Genomic DNA, 23,821 nt, shown 5'->3' on the forward strand with positions numbered 1-23,821 from the left:
TTGAGTCAGCATAGAGACTGATGTATTTCCTTACTGTAAAAGGTAATGCATCAGAAAAGATCTGGTGATATTCTGACAGACCTGTGTGTGAAAGCTTGTGTTGTGGCTTCTGAGGTACTGTTTCTGTGGGCAGAGAACATCAGTTTCTAATGCACTCAATCTGACACCTTTCATGAGTGGTGTATACCTTAAAATATGGGGGAAAGGGAAGAAGGGAGTACAACAACTTCTTAGTCTCAATATAGCAATGTGTCCACTGTCAAGGCTGTGGATTCTGAGACAAATGTTGGTTGAACCAGGGACTGCAGATGTGTCCTTCTTAGTGACTGTCTTCACAACTTGGTCTGCCAGGCAGCGAAAACACTCGGGAGTTTTAAATTGAATTCTTATACAGAGCAGTGGACCCTTAAAAATGTTTCACTAATTACTTATCATCTGATGGTAGTGTCCAGGTATACATTTTTCTTTGTAACTTATGTGCGTTAAGACATACCACATTCATCTGAGAGTTTTTAATTGGGAGCCAACAGAAAGACTGTGAAGGATGTGGAAATGATGCACAGATTCATTGCCTATATGGTGGCTTATTCGTAAACAGCTCAGAACTGTTTCAGTGCCTTTGTAATCCAAAACTACTGCGTAAATGTGAATGTATTTGTTTCAGATGGCCTATGCTAGTTTAATAATTCAGTTCTACTGTCTATAATATTGGACTGTATTTAAATTCTAAACACATAAAGCACCCAGAAGAAGCCACACATTTTCGGAACAATTTACCAACCTGAACTAAAACCCTCAGATGCCTTGACAGCTTCTGAAAAACCCATAGTCCTAATGGGAAGAGGTAATCTACAAGCAGACTGCTTAAAGCAATCTAGCATACCTTTATTTTAGTTAAATGACTAAATAGAGGAAACGGTTTTGTGAAGCAACTAATATGCAGGGACCACAAAAAAAAAGAAATATGAGATGAGCATGAGATTTCTCATAGCTCAAAAAAGATGCTCGGAACCTTTCTTTAATGTGGGAAAAGGGCGTTAAAGTCTGAAAAGGCATAGGCATTCTGAGAGCTGAGTTTCAGATAACCAACAGGGAAATCCAGTAATCAGATCCAGTAATTCAGACCTGTGTGAACAGTTCAGCTCTAATATTTTGACAAGTAGCACAGAGACCTTAAGCTCTGAACTGTTCAGATTAAACCATTTAGAGAATATTGATATGCCAAAGAAAATAAAAGTAGTTAATCTTCATGTTCTATTTGGTAGTTAAAACATCACAAGTCAAAAACTTGTGAGGAAAGCTTGAAAAGTAATGAATGTTGTTTTCCATTTAATTACAACAATGGATGGGTACAATGGAACTCAACATCTGTAGTTCAGAATGTTCTTGAAACAAGCAACAAAAAAAAACCCCAACACGTTTACAAGACAGTATTTGAAAAAGCCCATGACACTTTATCAAGGAATGATGAATGTAGCTTTGCAGATGGCTGATGGGAACGTGGAGGTTGATTGATGGGGAGTTACACTGCTCACTCTCAGGATGTCTTTTTGACCTGAATTAATGTCAAAACTCAGCCTCTGTTTTATTTTAAAAGGAATGGTATAAGCTCTTCTAATGGCAGCAATAATCATGAACAGTGACTCCTAAACATCTGGTATTCCAAAGGGACTCCTCTGAGGGAGTAGGAGCCCCACTGTTACTTGGAAGCTTGTTTTATAACTCCAGATTGCAGGGGAATGACTCTGAGTTAGCAGAAACCTATGTTGTTATAGGTCAGCACTGAAGCCGGGTATCTTGGTGAAATAAAGTAGCTCTAGCAGAGAAAGGGCCAGCTTCATGGATTTTCAGACCTTGTGTGTGGTTTCTAGAAAGTTTGAGAATTGTAGATGAGGGGAAGTGGGACTATGAAAGCTGGATAAAAGTAACCTCTGTCAAGTTATTGGTTGGAGAATGGTATCTTGGTTCTCAGCAGGCAGTTAGGTTTTGTCATACTGATTCCCTTTTTTTTCTGATTGAAACTGGAATTGCATATAGGTTGTGAGACCTGTAGTGACCTACTTTTTAAAACAATGTTAGCCATTTTCTGAAGCAATCAAGTTGTCTTTTCAAAATTCAGATTCAGAGTTCGTGAGTTGCCCGTTGGTTTTGTACTAGCCTTTAATCTCGGAAGACATCTGTGAAAATCTTTAGGTCAGAATGGAAATGATTGTGGTTGCATCTTAATCCTCCTTTGGCCATACTTGTTTGTCTTTTTTTGTTTTAAAATTCCTTCTTATTTATTTAGAAAGTGCCTATCCTAGTATGTTAGGTGCATATGCAAATTATTAGTAATATTGAATCCAAAATAACTTGACTGCCCTGTTTAAACCTCACCATTTTCTGCACCACACACAAGTTTACTTGATAAGCACTCACTATGCAGAGTAAGAATAAAGTAGTAGTAGCCGTGTTCTGTGGTCCTCTGACCATCCTTACAGCTGGTAAACGCCTGCATAAGTTTTTCTCCCTGGCTGCTCCTCATCTTTGATGAGCTTTCTAGAAATGTCTAGTTAACTTTGTTTAAAACAGAGATGTCAAAAGCCAGCACATAAGGTGAAAGAAATTCTTGTGGCCTTGTGCATCATTCATATCTGTAGCCTTTTACATCATGAATGCAAAAAACCGAAACCTTTGTTTTTGCTACTTTGTTCAGTTTGTAGCAGTGTTCTTTTGAGTTCTGCTGTACTGCATCTGGTTAAGTTTTAACTTAGAAATGTATTACCACTTTCCATTGTCACTGTCGGCATGATTCTTCCCTCCTCCATTCGTGCCCTCCTCATTCTGATGTCCTACCTTTTTGAGTACGGTTGATTTTCTGATTTAAAAAGAGGCACTGTTGAAGTTGAACTTTATCTGTTTCCTCCTTTTTTTTTTTTCTCTACCCTTTGACAAGTAAGTACTTTGCATAAGACAGATACGAGTTCATCATCTCAGGGAGCAAATGTGCATAGTTGTCTCCTGAGCTTTGGTGTCCCTCATGGGTCTACCCCTTTCACGTTCTCTTTGCATTACATCTGTCAATAGCTATGAGCCAGATACTTCAGTTTTGATTTCAAAGTAGAAGTGGGAGAGGCTATGCATACAAAAAGTGGACTCATCACAGTGGTGGGATGCATCTGAATTAAGATCAAATCCATATGAAAGGCGTTCCACTCTGTATGTCTGGCTTCTGTTATACCAGTCAAACATATTTACTTGGTATTCACTTGAAGATAGCTCTTTGATCATTATCCCTTCAGTGTATGGAGGATTTACATGTGTCAGTCACAGTCTTTATTAGGTGTCAAACACAAAAGTCCCTCAAATGTTCAGTAGGAGAATAGAAACCTTTTTGATACAACCAAGAAAAAAAAAAAAGAAAAAAAAAAAACGATTTGTTACACCTTAAATACCTATGTAAAGAAGAAAAATCTCGAAACAATTTATCTGCTGTACTGACTTTCCAGGACTATGTGTCTGTAAATAGAGCCTACTTATTAGTGAGCTGCAACTAACATTAATAAGAACCTGTCATATCACAGCTTGACAAGTGAGGCTTCCTGTTAATGATCTTGGTTTATATTGAACACACGTATTTTTCTGAAGTAACTAGCACTGAATATTGAAAACACTGGATTAATTTGTTGAAACACTAGAAACTGAGGTTTAGGTTTCCTTTTCATTTAAAAAAATAGAGGGCTTGTATTTAAGAAAGATTTGCAGTTAATAAATATGGGGTGCTCAAATGGGCAGTTATTTGCATGTTGTACCCCTCTAATCTTCCTGTTTCATAAATATAAACCATCAAAAATTCTACAGATCTTCCTCAGTTGTCTTGAGATGGTGTAACTGCTAAACTTTTACTGTTAAATCAAATGTTCATCTATTACCTGTTATCTTTTCTTTACAGAGATTAGTCTTAGTAATAACTCCTTGGTGCTACTAAATATGCACTTAAGTGATGCAGAATTTTAGTGTGTACCATGTTAGGCACCAATTATGTCAACAGTTACTACTACTGGTGCCCAAGTATTTCAGACAACAGTGTTGAAATGTTACAGATTAAGAAATCCTTTTTGAAAAGTTTGGGGGTTTTATCTTTCTGTTGCTGTGTTGGGTGTTGTTCCCCCCCCCCCCCCCCCCCTTGCCCCTGACAGTTGCTCTCCAGAGTGGAAAATATTACACAAAAGGGGTATTTTCCTTTTTAAACTGTGGAACTTTCTCTCCCTCCTGCCCCTCCTCCCATTTCTTTTTTTTTTTTTTTTTTTTCCCCGGAATGTAAAAATAGTTCTAATGGGATATGGGGAAAAGGTGGTTGGCAACAGACATACAGTGTCAGGTTTGGTTGCTTCAATGCTATTGCAATATAGTTACTATGGATTACATAAAAATGGTTTATTTTATTAGCTTCCAAATAATGTAGATATAGATTTGTTAATGGCTTACAAGTCAAGCTTACTTTCTTTGCTTTTTAAAAAATAGTTATAGGCATGTTGTATTTGCCTTGTGTAAATTATAAAAGGCTATTTATTAAGTTTTCTGATAACTAATCTATTTATTAACCTGTACTGTTTTAAAATAAACAATTTATTTCTAGCTCAATGCTTGTTTTGTGACTCCTCTTTATCACAATGGGGGGCAGGGGGGAGATCAGTTTCCCACGCACCTAGCTGCTGTACAGCCTAACCTCAAATCATTAGCCTGAAATATTGCTATTGCCCTTTCATAAAATTGCAGCCTTGTTTTTATGTGGTGGTAGATTCTTTCATGGGTACAGATAAATTACCACATGAAGGGCTCAACTGTTGCATAGTGGTGTCTGCCAGCAAGCTGTAGTCTTAATGTCTTCAATGTACTGACATTTACTCACAGGTCAAATGAATGCTTCTCTGGAATTAACATTTGTTGGGGCCCAAGTCACTTCAAACTGTGTCCTAAGGGTTATCACATGCTCTGCTCCTGCACTGATGGACATTGGCTTCTTACTCGAGTTTTCATTTGAAGATCTACTACTCTGCAGTTGAGTGTGCATTGGGTGGCAACAGCTGTAAGGAAGTCTGTGTCACCAGTTTAACTTACTGTCACAAGAGCTTCCTGCAGAAAGAATCACTTGGAAAATTACAGTGACTGCCCATTTAATCCTTCATCTGAAATTCCTAGCTTCTCGTATCAGGTACTGGCAAATGCATGACTTTCAGGCACTGGAGGTTTTTGTTTGGTTTTTGTAATGGTGGGATTTATGATTAAGAACTGTTTCAGTCTTTGTGCTTGAGTTTTAGGGGATGCATCAGTATGGTCAAAAATTGAAAGTTTTTTTTAAAGGAAATTAGCTCCTCTCCAATATAAAATGTTGTATGCAGTGGACAAGATTGGTGTGGATTCCTTATTGGGTATGGCATTGCAATTTCATTTTCAAAGGTGTTGATACAACACAACATACAAAGATAGACCAGAAAACTAGAGAGGCTTTTCTTTTCACATGCAGCATCTCTGATTTTTAAGTAAACAGGGTAAGGAATTGTACTTTGAGAACATGTTTTTAGCAGGAAAATTAAACTTTTCCCTTCTTGTGCATCTCTGGAACTAGGCCTCTAAGGAACATCATGGTAAAGGCAAGTACGTCATTTACACCACTGTTTTTATTGAAAGTCTGGGATATAACCAACCCTGATCATGTGTATCTCACCAATACAATTCATATGGGAAGAGTGTTAAAAACCAAAATCAGGTAGTGCCGAAAGAAAGAAGAAAAAAAAAAAGGTCCTATTGACTTTTCCGAGGTTTGTGCTAAAATCTTAAGTCTGAAGCAGAGTCCCTTAAGTTCCTTGTCTGTGGCAGTGCAACCATTGTACGAACAGACTCACAAACATGGCTTCTTTGTTCTGCTCAACTCTCTTTTGTGAAATGCAAGAGGGACAAGGCCACCAGAAATCCTGTTCCAGCTATCCCATTCCCTTATCAGTTTTCTGCAAGGTACAGACCTCACTGAATTCACCACCCTGGAAGGATACTTTAAAACTCTGCCAGCTGGTACCATTCTGCTCGGGGACCATGTACCTGGGAGCACCTCTGGACAGCTGCTACATGGTAGCTTTCATTACAACCCTTTCACTTGTGTGTACACAGTTGGAAATTACAAGAGTCAGTCACTATGCAGCACAAGCTAGGCTACCTGCTAACCTGGTAATGTTTCCTGAGGTTGTATGAGTGGTATTTTTGCTCTTTGTCCTTTTAAACCGCATGAGATATTTATGCATGTAGTGGATATTAAGTCCTGAAAAACCCTGTCCACAGCCTAGCAGAAGTGCCTAGAGCAGCCGATCTCTCTTGTGAAAACCATTGAGCACAAAGATGGCTTGTGCTGCTGAGTTACCCTACAAGAATGGATTGGGTTAGGTTAGGGAGGTTACCACTGTTCTGATATTTGGAATTCTTTCCAGATACTCAGCAAACATGCCTGAAATACCATGCTGTTGTAAATTACTCGGAGATATTCAAGTATTTTCTGTTACTGAGCACAACCCCTGGCTTCGAAGTAAAGATTTAATCATTCATGCTGAATTGAGAACACTTTAAAAAATTCTTGCTTTGTGTGAACAAATGACAGTGTGTTAAATGGAACTAACAGAAGAAACATGAAGAGGGTTAACAGAGAGAATGACTTAAGTCCCACAGTGAGTCTGTAATACTTAAAGGAGTCCAGCCAATATTCTCATTAATTTATTCCCTTTATTATTGTTTCAGTTTGTCTGAGAGGTGGCTTTTGGGGAAGGAGAAGACTGAGTTCACTTGCCTCAGATACTGTTACAGTTTAACTAGGGAATATGTACGTGTATATGTTTCCAACATTCGGCACGATCACAGGCACATTAACTTCTTTAGCTCCTTTAAACTGTCCTAGATATCGGTACTTAGATGCTCCTGTTTATACTGTTCAAGGTGGTACAGTTGTTCATTATTTTTTAATCCATTTGAGGAACCCTTTCACCTGCTGTTCAACTTTGTCACAGCTTTGATGTTTTGTAAAACACAGAAGAGCCAGCCTTCTAATATAATTATGTAGGTAATAACTGCATGTTGCTACATAATTATGTAGGTAATAATTGCATATTGCTTGTGGTACTTAATGGTTTTTATCTATTAAAAATACATTTTTTTACACATGCATATATATAAAAAACCCCAAACTTCACAAGTGCAAAGTTCACATCATGAACGCTAGCTAGACTAGTTTTAAACAAGGGAATGGAACGTTGCCTTAGAGAATAACACAGGCCTAAAATCATGGAGTCACAGAACGATTTGGGTTGGAAGGAACCTTAAAGATCATCTCGTTCCAACCCCCTGCCATGGACAGAGACACCATGCACTAGACCAGGTTGCTCCAAGCTCCGTTCAACCTGGCTTTGAACACTGCCAGGAATGGGACAGCCACAGCTTCTCTGGGCAACTTGCTCAGTGCCTCACCACCTGTACAGTGAAGAACTTCTTCCTTATATCTGATCTAAATCTCCCTTCTGTCAGTTTAAAGTCATTCCCCTATGTCCTGTCCATCTCCAGCATTCTCATAGACCCCCTGTAGGTACTAGAAGGCAGCATGCTAGGTCTCCCTGGAGCCTCTCTTCTCCAGGCTGAGCAAGCCCAACTTGTCTTCAAGTTGGCTTGTCAACAAGCCTCTCCTGTCTTCATAGGAGAGACTCTCCAGCTCCCAGAGCATTGTCACGGCCCTCCTCCAGACTTGCTCCAACAGGTTTGCCCATGTCCTTCTTGTGTCATGGCCCTCAGAGCTGAACACAATTGCTCTCCGTGGTGTGGAAATTTTATTTTTGTGACAGCGTGAGGCACCGTTTTTAATGAGAAGAAACACAGTGGGTAATGTGATGAGGAACAGCTTTGTTACGGGTATCCTGTGACAGAAAGCCAAGACTGCTTCTCCCATTTTATTTCCAAGGTCGGCAAAACTGTACCAGCTGCTTGTGCAGACTGCACTGTACATGCATATCCTGAGGCAAGAAGGATGAAGGAGCAGGAACTGTTGTCACTAAGGGATGTGGCAAAACAGTCTCAGCCTACTGGAGAAAGCGGAGTTGCACCTTCTGCGTGGAGCTACCACATGTATTTTGGCAGTGCTGGTTACCTAGACCTCACCTTACAAGGCAGCTGCATAAAGCCCCCTTAACTAGTTTTGTAGAAACTCAAGAGCCCTCGGAGTCTGAAGCTTGTGATGATTGTTCAAGGGCTCTTTGCTATAAACTGACGAGAAGTATTTGCCTAAGTATCAATTCTATCAGTGTGAGATTGAAGCGGGTTTGGTTGTAGAGCATGCAGCGAGAGCTTGGGGGCTGACTTATTAAGTAAGATTAATAGCCCATGCTGTTTACCCAACCCCGTAAAATGCCTTTTATTGTGTATGGTTTGTAAGTGTAAGTACTCCTTTTCTGCCGGAGTGTAAAAGCTGGGTAACGCGGGCTTTGCCTGTGGCAAGACGCGGGAACGCACTAGGCACGGCCCCAGGCGAGCGGCGTCGCTGCGCGGGTCTGCCCGCCCCCCGTTACAGGGCAGCGCAGCAGCCGAGGCTGGGCCCGGCAGAGCCCGTCCCAGGACGGCTTCCGCCCCGCCGGCCCGCGCCACCCCCGGCAGCCGCCGCTAACGGGAGAAACTGCAGGGTCCAGTCGGGCCGCTGAGGGGCGCCCCAGGGAAAGGAAAGGGAGGGGCCAGGGGAAGAAGCACATGATCCGAGCGGAGCGGAGCGGGGCGGGGCGTCCGTCCCGGCCGCGGCCCTTCCGGCGGGCGCTGCCGGAACCGGGGAAGGCCGTGCCCGGGACACCGCCTGCCCTCGCCTCTCGCCGCCGCTGCCCGCCCCGCCGCCGGTCCCCCTCCCTCCCCTCATGGCGGTGGAGCGCGCGGGAACCAGCCCCTCCCACCGCCCGCTCCGGCCTCCCCCTGCCCCATCTCCTCCTCTTTGTTCGTGCGCGGCGGCGGCCGCGGTGTCCCTCTCGGTGGGGATGTGAGGGACGGCGACCGCAGGTAACCGGGAAGAAACGCGCGGATCCGCTGCGGGGAGGGCGCCCGGCTGATTGCGGCCTGGCTGAGGGGTGATGGCGGTCCCGGCCGGCCCCTCGGAGGGCGGGGAGCGGAGGGAAGGCGGTGGCTGGGAACGTTTGGGGCGTCGGGGGCGGGCGGTGCCTGCGACCCACCCGGCCGGAGTGAAGGCCCCGCCGCCGGGCCCCGGCTCAGCCCCGCCGCCCAGCGCACCGGCTGTTCCGGCAGCTGCCTGCCTTGTTGATGCCTCCTCAGGAGCGCGGGTACCCGGCTGCCTGCCTTCCCGGCCCCCTCCCCTGAGCGCGGCGTCCTGGGTGTTCGGCGCTTTGGGTGAGGAGCGAGCGGGCAGGGGCCAGCCGTGCCGCCGCCGTGTGGATGGCGGTGGCTGTGTGGCTGTCACGGCGCTGGGCCTAGGGAGACCTTCGCCGGGCTGGTTCCTTCGTAGAGGGGTACTTGCTGAGGTTTGGGCTCAGAAGGCCATGATCAAAACCCCCAAATCTGGATGTTTGTTAGGTTCTCTTGGTGGACAGAGTCGGCAAGTTACAGTATGCCAGTCTTCCAGAGCTGCGGTACTTAATGGAGTGTGTGCATTGCTCATCAGGGAGCTAAACCAGTTTTGTCTTCGGTTTGGTTCAGGATTGAGTTTAGCTGAGGTTGAGGGTTGTGCAGCTTGGTTTCAGATCGACTTCAGCAGAATCTTAAGAGCCCTGGCAGTGCTTTGGTCTGAGGTGGGAAACAAAGTAATTTTAGTTTTGTGTTGTAGTTCAAAGCAATTTGTATTCATTTGTACACTGTGGAGATACAGGCTGGGTCTGACTCTTCAGTCTGTGATTATTTTTTTTCCTCTGATCTTTTTCAGCCAGTCAGTTTCCTCTATTTTCCAGCAACTTCTTTAAGTAACATGATTTTTAATTGAAACTTAATAAATATAAGTCATCATAGCTCTTAATGATTGCTTTTGATGTGCCTCATTGTATACAGCTAGGGTTTTTTCTCCCTGAAAGGTAACAAAGAGCATTGATAGGAAATTATTGCATAAGCTTTTTAGAATTCAGTTTCACATCAGTTCTGCTTTTGTTAAAGTTATTAATTCTCAGGATAAAATCCCAGCAAACAGAGAGGAGGTTGTAACAGATGATCAGTCATGTCAGAGGAGTAACAGTAATGTCCTGAATTTGAAACTACCCCTCTTAAATACAGAAGGTAGAACAGTGAACCTGAGCTCATGACTCATCCTACTGAGAGTGGAACCTGTGTAGTAGGTACAACAAAGTTGAAGCAAGTCCTATCATCATCTTTTGGCAGACTTCTAGGAAATCCGGTCAATATAGTATCATCTACAAAGCACTGTCTGTAGCAGGCGTTCAGTTAATGAATGGCAGTCTGGTTTAGTGAAGGTAGTTTTTAGTTGTATATGAAAATGCTTTGATTGAAGGTCATTCTTTTTGTCAAAGAGAATAATTACAAATAGCAAATACAAAGAATAAGATGTATGAACATTTTTGGTGTGACGTTTTTCTTGCTTTCTCCCAGTTTCTGGAAATGGAACATTAGTTGCTTTTGCTTTATTAATAGAAATTCAGTATAAAGGATCTTTCCCCACAGTTCAACTAAAACTTTTAAAATGGGTAACTTAACAACTGTTAACTGTTTTGCTTTCTGAATACTTGTCCTAGTGTCTCTAACGTTGTATTTTACATATGCATAGATATATATAACGTCTTTATAAATAATCTTTTATCCTGCCTATGTAATATGTAAATAATTATAAACTTGCACACTCATTTAACTTTGACAAAGCTGCAAAACTGTATCTGTATTGGAGCAGTTTTACAGTGCAAAATTGGAGGCATTCTTTCCTAAATAATGTATATAGAATCTTTGGGTACTATATGTGTGCATCTTGGCCTTTTAAAGAGGCACGTGACTATGTTTTGAACCATCAGCTCGTTTATCTTAATGCTGTGTTATATCTGTCCTTTCAACATTCTCTCTATATGTATGTTTAAAAGGTGTGCTCATGAGTGGACAAAACATAACAGAGGAAGACTTGGATTAATGAGTTAGGTATATTTTGGGGATTTCAGTAATTTTAATGAGAATATGTTTGTGCTCATACTGCCCATCAACCCAGAGTTCTGTGTATAAACATCCTCTGAGAACTCACCATACGAAAGCAAATAATTAAACCTTTATGTTAATTCTTGTAATAAAAGTGCCTTAGAACTTAAGTTACAAGATGAAACTGACTAGGATGGTATTTCAGTTCACCTTCAGCATGTACCTTCTGAAGAGTAGCTTAGATGGCAAGTTATTTTCTTTGATTAGTGATGGTAGAAGCAAAGGGATGGAATAAGTGTAATGCTTCAGGTGAGACATACCTAAGAAGGGTCAAATTTAGAATCACACTACTTTGTTATTCAAGTAAAATTCTGTCCTTTTTTTTAAGTGTATATGAGACAATATACAGTCTTGTGTGTCGTGCATGAAAATGAAATTAACTTGAAATGATGGACATAAGGGTTTTTTTTTAAGCTGAATCCTTCAAATGCCGATTAGTGTTATTTTTTAACTTATATTTTAGAAACCTGACTTCGAAATATTTAAGAAGTGAATGCCTCTTGATTTTCGAACAAAATTGGTATGTATAATGAGCCTTTGAGAAGCTCATCACTGAACGTTTGTTTTTTTGTTGTAGTGTTCCTGTTCCCTCTGGTTTTATGCCTGTGGAAAGGAAGAAAGGAACATATAATAGTTAATGTGACATACAGCAGTCAGTGTGTATTTGTTAAAAGCAACTTGGTGGTTCAGCCCTTTTTTTTTCCATGAATAGCTAGGAGGGCATTAAATAGGTGCTTTATTTCAATGATAGAAACATAAAACTTCTCATGGAGCTCTTGTAAATAAACAGAATTGGAGATAAAGTACTACAGAGCATTACAAAACATGTTTAACCTGGCTGTACCTGGAGTAACTATTACTGATGTTTTGTCAAAACAGACCTTTGTTGAAAAGTCCTTCCATGTGAGTCATGTTGGAATCTTGTGCTGTTTAACATTAGTGATCTGGCTGAAAGGACAAAGAAACAATTAATGGCATTGAGCAGAAAAGGGTTGACAGTGTTGTAAACTCAGGTGCGTATTTTCAGGAAACATTTCTGACCAAAAGTGGTGCTTTTTAGATGAGGAAATGAAAGCTGTTATGTCCAGGCAGGAATAGTTTTCTATCTATATACAGTTTAGAGAACAGTAGTTTTGTAGACAAGAATTTAGAGCTTATACTAATAGAGAAGTTGAAGAAGAGTCAACAATAGATGACTGCTGAGGAAGGGATAAGAAAACCACCTGTTTTCAGTTGTATGAGAAGTAGTATAGTCTTCCATGGTATTGCAGAAGGAACAACTCAGCTAAAATATGTGTGCAGCTTTGGGAGTTGCTCTTCATAACAAAAATTAAAAAGTGGGCTATTGGGAAAGGACCCAGGTGGCACAGCAGGAAGTGGCAAGCACCTGACTTGCACAGCAGTGCAAGTAATGTTAAGGTGCAGTACAAAGATAAAGAGATTAGTATCTTTCCAAGTCTAGGGTGGACAAACATAATGGTGTTTGGTAGTCTAAGTTCTAGATGAACATCATTAGGCATTTAGAGCTCCTAACAGCAGCAAAGCATGGCTGTGTGTTTGTGAAGTTTCCTTTGTAAGTATTTCCTAAGAGGAGCTTGGTGAATTATCTGTACTGAGGAGAAGCAGCAGTGAATGATGCTGTACATAACAAAGGGTTGAAGTAAATGGCCTGTTGAGGTCCTTTTAGCTTAATGACATTATCCTGTCACAAGAAGATCAGGTTTTAGACAAGGAAGTTTTGTGAATTCTTGCATGTAAATAATTTAGCATATGGTTATATTACTTCTAGGAGAAAAGACTGTCTACTGAACTCTTGAGGGGTGGTGGCCAAGTAGGCAAAGTTGCACCAATCCACCATGTTTACTTTACCAACTGTTGCTTCCGTACAATGTACAGCTTGTGGAAGTGATACTAATTTTCTTTGGCTGGGAAGTCCCTCATATTTACTTATGCTTTTAAATATAAAATATTTCATCTTGTGACACCACTTCTAGTGTTTCTGAATATTTAGAGAGCTTACTTGTTACAATAAATACGTAACATTTTCTGAGCACTGTGTGTGTACTGCTTTTCGGAGAAAAGAGCTTTTGAGCAAAGAGACAAAAACACATGATCTTGTGTTTTCGACCAGAGAGTCTGCATCTTGTCAGGATTCCTGACACTTCTCAGTTAACACCTTAAAAATGAGCAAACTTTTTGGCTAATCTGGACTTGCTTATGCCTGACATGGGTTTTGGTGGTTTTTTTTTTCAGAAAGCTTTTTCTCCACCTCTCCCTGTCTAATTACCTTCAAACTCGGTATACATTCCCTGTGTTGTCTGTCCCCGCAGTGTTGCGCACTAAGAGTTATGGCTCATGATACTGGAAGATACACAGGTAGTTCATAAATAGGTGGTTATTTGAGGCAGTGTAAATGTTGCAGCTCCTGTGGATAGGAAAGTTGCATCCTCTCATTACATCTCTGCAATCAGAACAGCAAACTAGTATTCCTCCATGAAACTGCTAGTCTTGGGTGGATGGAATATTCTCTGTGTTAAAATCAGCTGTGATTTTGATTAAAGAACCTTTGTAGAACCATACCAAATAGAACTAAACCACTGCCAGCTTTGTTTAACTCCTGCTTTTTTCTGGCTTCTCACCTGCTTACAACTTAGCAGTGGCACTGGCTGCTGGAGTGGAACAGTTTTGACACATCCTGAAGGTGAAACATAACAATAGTATTTATTCCAGAAACTGCTCATTTCATGGCATTTTTGTTTTTCTAAAGGTAATTTTTCTTGATGATATTTATGACGATGCATTAGTTCTTCTTCTTGTACTAAGTCTTGTGGTTAGAATTAAACTACTGATTTCTTGAATTGTAAAACTTCCTGTGTGTGCTATTAGTTTGACTTTGCAGCTGTACATATGAATTCTACACATGCAAATTACATCTGCGTTGTATGCAAAGTGAGCCAGATCTCTTCAGAGAAAAGTTGGGTTCACCATGACGGCGTGGCACAAATGGTCAGAAAATAGAGACATCTGTACAAACCTTAGATGGAAGTATAGCAGTCCAGCCCAAGCAGAAATGGGACTAGCCATGTCTGTGAGGACGCATAAACTTAGCAAGAGGAGCTGGCAGTAATTTATGTGAAGAAGTGTTTAAGATTTGAGTTTTTACAAGATTAACAACATGGTTGACAGGGAATTAAAATCTTTTTAATGTATTTGGGATTTGGGGGAGTGCAGAGCTACCAGTTTTGGAAGTGTAGCATCCTTACAAAATTTTTAAGTCTAAATTGAGAAAATTACCTGTTAGCTCACAAGTTTCCCTCATTCTTCTGCAGTCATCTTCCTCTGATACAAAGAAAAGCAGCCTGTGCTTCTCCCTTGTCTCTGAAACGAAGGGGGTGGAAGATACAGGGTGGAACTAACTGGTGCTTTTTACCTCTGTCAGAAATGTTTTTGTGTAGATGAAGCTATGCAAGTCAGGGAGAAGAAAAAAAGTTGTTTCAGCAGTATGGTGAGTTCTCTCTTAGTAAAAAGCTACCAATAAAAATACTCCCAATAGTAATATACTGGTATATTATTCTAGTCATACAACTAGAGTAGCAACTGTTGAAAACACTGGTAGAGGAGAAAAGCTTAGCAAAAGAAGCTCTCCCCCAGGTGATGATACATACCAGTATAACATTTTACATGAGCTGGAACTAGAACTCTCATAGCTTGATGACCTGAACAGTGTGAGTTATGACTGCTAGAACAGATGGTAGAGGGAACAGTCACAAAAGTCTGTTGATGTCTTTTCCTCACATTAAAAAAAAAAAAAAAAAGCTTTTATTCTTCAGGGGACTGAAAGTCTTGCTTTGACTTCAAAACCGGAGAAATATTTGATTCAGTTAGTGAGCTGGCTTGTTCTGGTCTGTCTCCCACACTAATGTTTTGTCTTTTTGGGGTTTGTTTGATAGGTGACTTTGTATCATGCAAGAATCTACTTAAGTTTATTTTTCAGAGTTGCTAGAAAATGAAAGCAAACTCTTGCAGTTCAACTACTTTTTTTTTTTTTCCTACGAAGTAAGATACTAAAAACTACTATGCAAGGATTTGAGGGAGGAGGACTTGAGAATTTTGAACCTTGGATCTTGCAGCATTTGGAACAGTGCTATGTTGAGTGCTTATTAAATGGGACTATTTTCCTCAACTTTTTCACAGACTAGCTGGATACACGTAAGAGGATCTATCTCTACTTTTAATATTAATCTACCTGTAGTTATCTGCTAGGTTTCTTCTAGGGGTGTAGCAAATCAATCAAAGCTGGAAGCAAGGAAGTACAGGAAAAGGTGGTATTGGAAGAAAATAGATTTTGAATAAGCAGGTGCAGGAGTCAGAACTGTGAACTGGTATGAGACCGAAATCTGATTTTATCTAGTCCTGGTCTTCCAGTGGGTGGGTCCACCTCTGCCTGGGCATGAAAGAGGATGCTTGATATTGCAGTACCTTGACACCAGCATTGTACTCCCTCTTAGGGAAGTGGCTGCTGTTATCTCACTGTTGAAGTTGTGGAATTCAGATTGCAATAACCACTACATGGAAACATTTTATTCCATCCTCTCCTTTCCTTCCTTTTAAATTACAAGCTTGTTAGTGCAGCTTACATCATATGCCATGCTGCTGAATGCCTGGAAAATAATTGCTTAAGGAACCGAATGCTGGTCTTGGCACATCCGAGATTGGTGTTCCCAGGAAATACATTTTTTTTTTAATCTATAGGTTGGGTTTGTTTCCTTAGAACAGTTCCCTACACTGTCATAATTATTAGTTGTCAGGAAATCAAAGACTGAACAGAGTTTTAATTTTCCTTAATACTCTTGAAAGTTTAATCGCCTTGAATGGACTTTGAGCTTTTTTTTTTTCCCCCAGTTTAAAAATTATTTCTAGAGATACCTTAAATTCAAAATCTTGAGTGTTAAAGGGAGTCTAGAATAGCCTCATTGCAGAATGTAACAGAAGAGATGCACTGAAATAAATTTTCTTATTAAGCTGGAAATTGAGCATGTAAAATCCTGATTTCTAGTCTAAAAAATTAGTACCTTCTGGCAAGGTGGTGTTGAAGGTCTTCCCTCCCTTAGTTTGGAGTCATAGCAGGTGAGGTAAGAGTCTTTCAGCTGTAAACTCCCAATTGTTACTGTAGCTAAACTGAAAAGATGCTTCATATAAGTATGGGAAACTAAAATAAATCAACAAAGAGATGCCTTATTTCTTTCCCAGATTTCCCTGGTTGTTAGAGAGTAAGTGCATGTGCACACATCTCAAGCTTGTTTGTGTTATGGCAGTTACTGCATGACTAAACACTCACTGTAATTTACTCTTTAATGTTTTCTAGTGAGTTTGTATGGAAGAAATGCTGTGGCTGTTCTCAAGCTCTCTTACAAACTGATTTCAGTGTAAGTAACTTTGATCGGTATCATCAGTTACATGGTGTGCTGGACATAGATTCTGAGTACTTAATGAAAATAAATATAGATTCATAGATCTGGGTACTTTATGGAAATAAAAATAAATCGCACATCTTTCGGTTTTTCTTAATGTTTCTCAAAGAACTTTTATTTATTTGGGTTTCAGTTTTTATGTTCCAGATCAGAAACCCTTCCTTCTGTGTGTTGAGACTTGTTAGTCACTCTTCCATGGTTCAAGCTTACACATGCTTCAAAGATTGCCTTTTTGTGTGTTTTTTTTTTTAAGCACTCATAGCAGAGGCTATTCACAGGAGAACTAGTCAAATGAGCTGTTGAGGATTTTCCTATAGGGTATGTATTTCTATCAGGTTAATTCTGATGTGTTTATTTTGCTCAGGTTTCAGTGTTGCATCTTCGTGTGTTGAGTAAGAGAAATTCTACTGTTCCTTGATCAATGTGACAGTCTGTAGTAGTTTACGAGATGAGCCAAACTCGTGGGAAATATGACTTCTGTATTGGTCTGGTGTTGGCTATGAGTTCCAGCATTTTCATTGGAGGAAGTTTCATCCTAAAAAAGAAAGGCCTTCTCCGGTTAGCTAAGAAAGGCTCCATGAGAGCAGGTAAAATATGTGTTTAAGTTTTGCTGTTTAACAGAAGATTACTAAACTTATGATCTTGTTTTGACTTTGTTACATGTATATGAAACCTAAAACAGAGAGCTGATCTGGTTTTACCTCTGGTGTCAGACACACCTGTGTGCTAGATATTATTTAATGTGCAGGTAATGCCCTCTAGGGACACTTGTTGAAGGATTCCTTTGCCACGTCATTTACGTCTAAATTGTACTTGCAAATTGAACTTGGAAGCAGCACTTTTAACTACATCTATGCTCCTGAATGAGTGAATTTAGGAGAATGTTAGTGGCCTTTGAGTGTCAGGAGAAACAACAAAACAACAAAACTGAAAATAGCATGTAATAGTCATGTGTAACAGATAGCATCCCTCAAGGGTTCATACTGGAAGCAATATGATTATCTTCGTCAGTGACATAGAGTGGGATTGGATGCACTCTGAGCGAGTTTGTGGATAGAACCAAGCTGTGTGGTGCAGTTGATCACTGGAGGGAAGGAGTGCCATCCAGAGGGGCCTTGATAGGCTTCAGGAGTTGTCCCACACAAACATCATGAAATACAGGAAGGCCAAGAGTAAATAAAGTCTTGCAGTTGGGTTGGGGCAATCTCCAGGATCAGTACAGGCTGGGGGATGAAGAGACTGAGAATACCCCTGGGGAGAAGGACTTGGGAGTACTGGTGGATGAAAAATTTGACATGACCTGGCAATGTGCACTCACAGCCCAGAAATCCAACCATATCCTGGGCTGCATCAAAAGAATCTCCCTCTACTCTGCTCTAGTGAGACCCCACCAGTAACGGTAGTACTGTGTTTAGCTCTGGGGCCCCCAACGTAAGAAGGAAGTGGGCCTGTTGGAGGGAGTCCAGAGGAAGGCCTGAAAGAGTTGTGATTGTTCAGTCTGTAGAAGAGAAGGCCCCGGGGGGACGTTATTGTGGTCTTTCAATGCAAAAAAGGGGCTTAAAAGAAAGATGCAGGGTTGGTTGGTTTGTTTGTTTGTTGTTTTTTTTTTTACCAGGGAGGGTCTGTAGTGACAGGACAGGAGACAATGGTTTTAAACTGAAAGATGTGGTTGGGGTATGTAATTGATGCTCCCTGGTTCAGAATGGGGAAATGTGACTGTATTTCACATGTTTGTACCTGTAGTCAACCACATAAACCACACATCATTTCCCCAAGGTAGTGGTCTGGTAAGAGGCACATGGCTTTCATGATGTTAAAAGAACTGTTTCATGAGTTAAAAGAACTGTTTTCCAGGGTCATTCAGATATGGTCATCAGTGCAGTTTCTAATACAAAAGGAATAAAATAACTGGGTTTCAAAGTATTTTGTAGGAGGCACATTCCCTTCAGAAATTGAAGATACTTTATTTTCAACCCCTGTAATTATAAAGCCTAAGTATCAAAAGGGTGCCCATGGGTTTTAAGGGACTGGGCTGCAAGCATGTTATGGCTGTGTTATCGGTGATGGGGCTTACTGTTTGTTTATGCATGTTTCTAATGGAGTAACAAACATTCTTTCAATTTTAGGTCAAGGTGGTCATGCGTACCTTAAGGAGTGGCTGTGGTGGGCTGGACTTCTTTCAAGTAAATATCAAAATATAATCCATATTATATTATAATCTATTTATAATCTAAGTAAATAACTATACCACAGATGGCAGCAGTGGTTACAAAAGTGAGATGGGGATTCTACAATGTACGGTAAAGCTAACTGGTGATTTGATGGGTGCAGCTCTTATGATCTTAATACAACTTCCATAACAACAGAAGTTCCGTCATTAACACAACTGCCCTCTTTGGATAATGGAACTAGGGAGGCATTTGGTCTTCCTGTATCTCTTCGCTAGCATATGCATCCTGGTTTTTGCCTTACTAGAGAAGTGCCTACATGCACAGGATTCTTTAGAGGGAAGCATATTTTGGGATGATGTCAATTTTCTGAGCTTTTATTTTTTTTGTTGCTTTAACTCTCAATTTACCAGCTGTGTTCAAGTAACTGTGACTTAGTATATTCATTGCCCTGGATCTTGTTATTGCAGGTGTCTCCATGTAGCAGTTCGTCAGTCAAGTAGGCAGGCTAGGGAGCTACAATGTAGACATCAAAATAAAACACCTTCTGATTTGGCTGAATTAATCGTAATACCTGTTGTAGTCCCCCAGCTTTCTTTTTCTTTTAAATCAATAGCAGGGGTTGAGGGGTGTGTTCTGCTAGCACTGTAGACCGAACTCCATAATGAGAGTTTTCCAGTGTTGCCTTACTGCATACTTGTGAATACAGGAACACTTGCTGTGATTCACAGATGTGTTGTGTAAGACAGGCTAACACCTTTTTTTGATTGTCATTATTATCACTCTGCAGTGGGAGCTGGCGAAGTAGCCAACTTTGCTGCCTATGCTTTCGCACCAGCTACATTAGTGACTCCTTTAGGAGCTCTCAGTGTTCTTGTAAGGTAAGAAACCCAAACAGAAAGCAGTGTATTTCAGAGAGAGAAGTAAAATATTTATTACTATGATACTGAAATGCAATGTGTTTTGTTCTTAACAATAACGAGTGCTTAAAAACATCAGGAGTGACTACGTTCCTCCAAATGGGAAAAGACTATGCTGTAAAAAGGTTCTAGTAATGCATCTGTGCCTCAGTCTGTGAAAAGTTATCATTTGCATTTCAAATCCGTGTTGTTTACAACAGAATAGTATTTTAATTCCTAATTAAGATTTTTGTCTTTAAAAAATTATTGTTACAAGTGCTTGCATACAGAGCTTTTAGTAGGCAGCATAAAAAATGGGGTTATGGGGAGAGATGCCAAATATTGATGGGTAGTTCTGTCCATAGCAAGTAGGCTAGGATAGGATCCTAGGATAGGAAATCAACTGTGTATATTCTTAAGCTGCACGTTGTATATGCAAGTGACTTGTACAGTCAAAGCAACCTCTTAAGTTGATGAGCAAATCAATATTACTAATTTCCTGTTTGCTGGTGCATTTCATTTTCTTCTTAGTGCCATTCTGTCATCCTTCTTTTTAAATGAAAAACTTAATCTACATGGAAAAATAGGGTGTTTGCTAAGTATACTGGGTTCAACTGTGATGGTAATTCACGCTCCACAAGAAGAGGAAGTAGAAACCTTAAATGAAATGTCCCACAAACTAGGTGATCCAGGTAAGAGATGCTGGCTCGGTGTGCACGCAGCCAATTATTTCTTTATTACAGCTTCATTACTGTTGCTTTCATGTTCCAGGAAGATAGCTTAGGTCTGCTTCACGTTGTTCAAATGAAGTAGGGATTTGAATTCTGTGGCATAATTCCATAGGGAGTTTTGCATGATGCCAGGGAAGTTGCCTGGCCTTGAACAGAATGTCTTGATGTGAACCAGAGAGATGACAGTTTAAACAAATGCAGTAGCACAGTTGGATAAACACAACTTCTGTACATTTTGATTGAAGTGTGTCAGTCTCCAAGACCAAATTTGAGCTACCCTTAAAATGAAAAAAGGAGGTGCTGTGGTGTCTACTGAGAAGTGTAATCCTGGAGACTATCTCCTATGCTTACATGAAATACGTAAGATGTAAGAAAATACACATCTGTGAAATACTGTATATGCAAACATGATTCCCACGTTAAACACGAGGGAATAACCAACACAGAGATTTAAAAGCTGATCTTAAGGAATGACCTGATTAATGGAAAGCTGCCAATGAACATAGCAGGCTGCCAAAATGTGCGTCCCTACAACGCATTCATACACCAGCCTGTATCCAGTGGCATCTACTCCTTGGTGAGGCTGTGTGTAAGGCAATTCAGCAGTCTAATCCTGTTGTCATCTTGCTGATAGACTGCTAAAGGTAATAGAACATGCCTGAGTTTCAGTCTTGTTTTTGCTAGCTCACTCTAGATTGTTTTAACTTCAATGTTGGAAGAGTAATGAGAACCATCCTGAACTCTTCAGTTTAAGCTGAGCTGTTTGCATTGTTAATGAGTGTTTTCTTGGTATCTATCTCTAAGGTGCTTTTGATAGTGTACATAAATAATGATTTATTTCCCCCCCCCACCCCAGGTTTTGTGGTCTTCGCAACCGTTGTTGTCATTGTGTCTTTAATTCTAATATTTGTGGTGGGACCTCGCCATGGACAGACCAACATTCTCGTGTACATAACAATTTGCTCTGTAATTGGAGCATTATCAGTCTCCTGTGTAAAAGGTTTGGGCATCACTATAAAGGAACTCTTTGCAGGAAAACCAGTGCTGAACCATCCCCTGTCTTGGATGCTGCTGCTAAGCCTTATTGTCTGTGTGAGCACGCAGATCAACTATTTAAACAGGGCTCTGGATATATTCAACACTTCAATAGTGACTCCAATATATTATGTAATCTTTACAACATCTGTTTTAACTTGTTCTGCCATCCTTTTCAAGGAATGGCAACACATGGCGGCTGATGACATTATTGGCACCTTCAGTGGCTTCCTGACTATTATTGTGGGGATCTTTTTATTGCATGCCTTCAAAGATGTGAATTTCACCCTGGCAAATCTGCCCGTCTCTTTGCGGAAAGATGACAGAGCAGCAAATGGTACTTTGCCGAGCACGTATGACTGCTTTAATCATGATGAAGAAAGTTTGGCCTGTCTAGGTGAAATGCAGTCCACTGAGAGCCTCTCAGCCAGGAGAAATGGAAGTCTGTCAGCCTTCTGAAAATAGCTACATATTACTTAAGAAAAGAACAGTTCTGTAACTCTGGAATATTTTTTCTGCTGTGAAACATCTGAGCTTGTCTGGAAAATCATGTACTTTTTAACAGTATGTGTATGTAGACAATCGTTAATTTTAAGTTTGATTAGTTTGGATAAAGAACACTGAAGGGGGTTTTATTTGCCTTATTTTTACTTTAAAAAAAAAATACTAAAATGACCTCAGACCACAGTTGGGTTTGTTGCTTAAGTTATGTGTAAATACTTTCATTCTTCTGTTCTAAGATGTATTGCACTAATGACAGTTTTATCAAAAATAAATTGCTTTATTTCTGCATTGGTGGTAAAAAGAGTGTGGTGACCCTGGATCCTTTGTACTTGTGCCCTGACTGAATACTGACTCCTAACACACAAGAGCTGCAGTAACTACTCTTGTCCCAGTTGGAGAAGAGGAAAGGAAAAACTACAACCAAGCAAGAATAATAATTTGAAAATACTGCTTCACTCCAGCTGGATTTACATCTTACTAAAGCGCACTTTGCACCTGACCAAATCAGAAACTGGCTCCTGGCAGCAACAAGAAGGCAGGAGCTTCTGCTTTGCTTAGATGGGCGAGGCTAAGGTTGCTCCTGACAGTTTATCTCCTCCACCCCCCTGCAACAACAAAAAAAAAGCTACCCCCTCTTCTGTAAAAGAGGTCTGCTTGTCACAAGATCAGAGTCAATTGTGTTGGAATGGACTGTGGAGATCATGTAGTTCCAATGTGCCTGCCACGAGCAGAGACACCTTCCACTAGACTGGGTTGCTCTGCTCCAAGCCCCATCCACCCTGGCCTTGAACACTGCCAGGGGTGTGGGGTAGCCACAGCTTCTTTAGACAAATGCTTTTAGTGTTTCACCATCTTCATAGTGAAGAACTTACATATAATCTGAATCTCCTTTCTCTCAGCTCAAAGCCATTTGCACTTGTCCTATCACTACATGCTGTTGTAAAAAGTCCCTCTCCCGCTTTCTTGTAAGCCTAAATTAGGTACTGGAAGTCTACTAGAGGGTTGCTCCAGAGCCCTCTTCAAGCTGAACAAGCCCAACTCTTCTCTCACTGTCTGCTGTACTATGTAGCAATGGCTGCATAGAGCTGCTCTGTCACTCTGATGTAATAGATTGAACTCGAAGTGCAGTTTTGTTTGCACAGTTACTGGCTGTGACATGTAAGTTTTTAAAAAAGGTCCAAGAATTGGAGCATAATGTCCTTGCTTTAAAAAGGGGTGCGGCAGGTGGGTGGTAATTTAGGTTTGCAAAGGCAGAGAATAAAAATTGGTGATACAGTTTTTACAAGAACATTTCTACCATAGAAGTAATTTGGAACAGACCTAACAAGTTACTGCTGTAAGTTGTCAGTTTAAGTGCTTACCTTTTAAGAGTATAATTAAGATTATTACCACGGCAAAAAAACAGCTCCCACTGTGAAGCAAACTGCCATAGTCCCTTGGTACATGTCGTATGTTCAGGAGGGATGAAGGTGTCAAACAAAGAAAAAGGTTCTATTACATTCAGGTTGAAGAAGGGGCTTTTGAACTTTTACCTGATTTTAAGGAACATCACAGATGCTTACACAAAGCACAGTGATGGGGAAAAAGTCAAATGGCCAAGGAGTCAGTGAACTTTGGGCTGCCGCTTCTGATACCAAAGCACCAGCCTGGTCAAAGAGCAGGCTGCAATTTCATACAGTGGAGTCTGTCACTTTACATTGTAAGAGGCGCTTTGGCCTCCAGCCCCACTCTTGATAAGAAATAATTGACAATTAAAAACTGTACCTTTGGGGCACATTGCTGCATTCTTCATTTTAGTAGAACAAGAAGTTTTACCAGGTGAAGAGGGT

At 40.6% G+C, this 23,821-nt stretch overlaps 1 protein-coding gene across 1 annotated transcript; it reads left to right on the forward strand.

Moving 5' to 3' along the window:
* Positions 1–8,799: 8,799 nt before the first annotated feature.
* Positions 8,800–22,280, forward strand: NIPA2 (NIPA magnesium transporter 2). The gene is made up of 7 exons (XM_061459771.1): positions 8,800–9,048; positions 16,550–16,610; positions 17,020–17,242; positions 18,782–18,838; positions 19,614–19,704; positions 20,254–20,414; positions 21,310–22,280. The coding sequence occupies exons 3-7, from the start codon at positions 17,104–17,106 to the stop codon at positions 21,945–21,947; spliced, it is 1,086 nt and encodes a 361-aa protein (XP_061315755.1). The 5' UTR covers positions 8,800–9,048; positions 16,550–16,610; positions 17,020–17,103; the 3' UTR covers positions 21,948–22,280.
* Positions 22,281–23,821: the final 1,541 nt, after the last annotated feature.

This window comes from Pezoporus flaviventris, unplaced genomic scaffold, assembly GCF_033815535.1.
Source record: "Pezoporus flaviventris isolate CSIRO_AGI_PZ_B2104156 unplaced genomic scaffold, CSIRO_AGI_Pfla_v1 ptg000030l, whole genome shotgun sequence".
Taxonomy (NCBI): domain Eukaryota; kingdom Metazoa; phylum Chordata; class Aves; order Psittaciformes; family Psittacidae; genus Pezoporus; species Pezoporus flaviventris.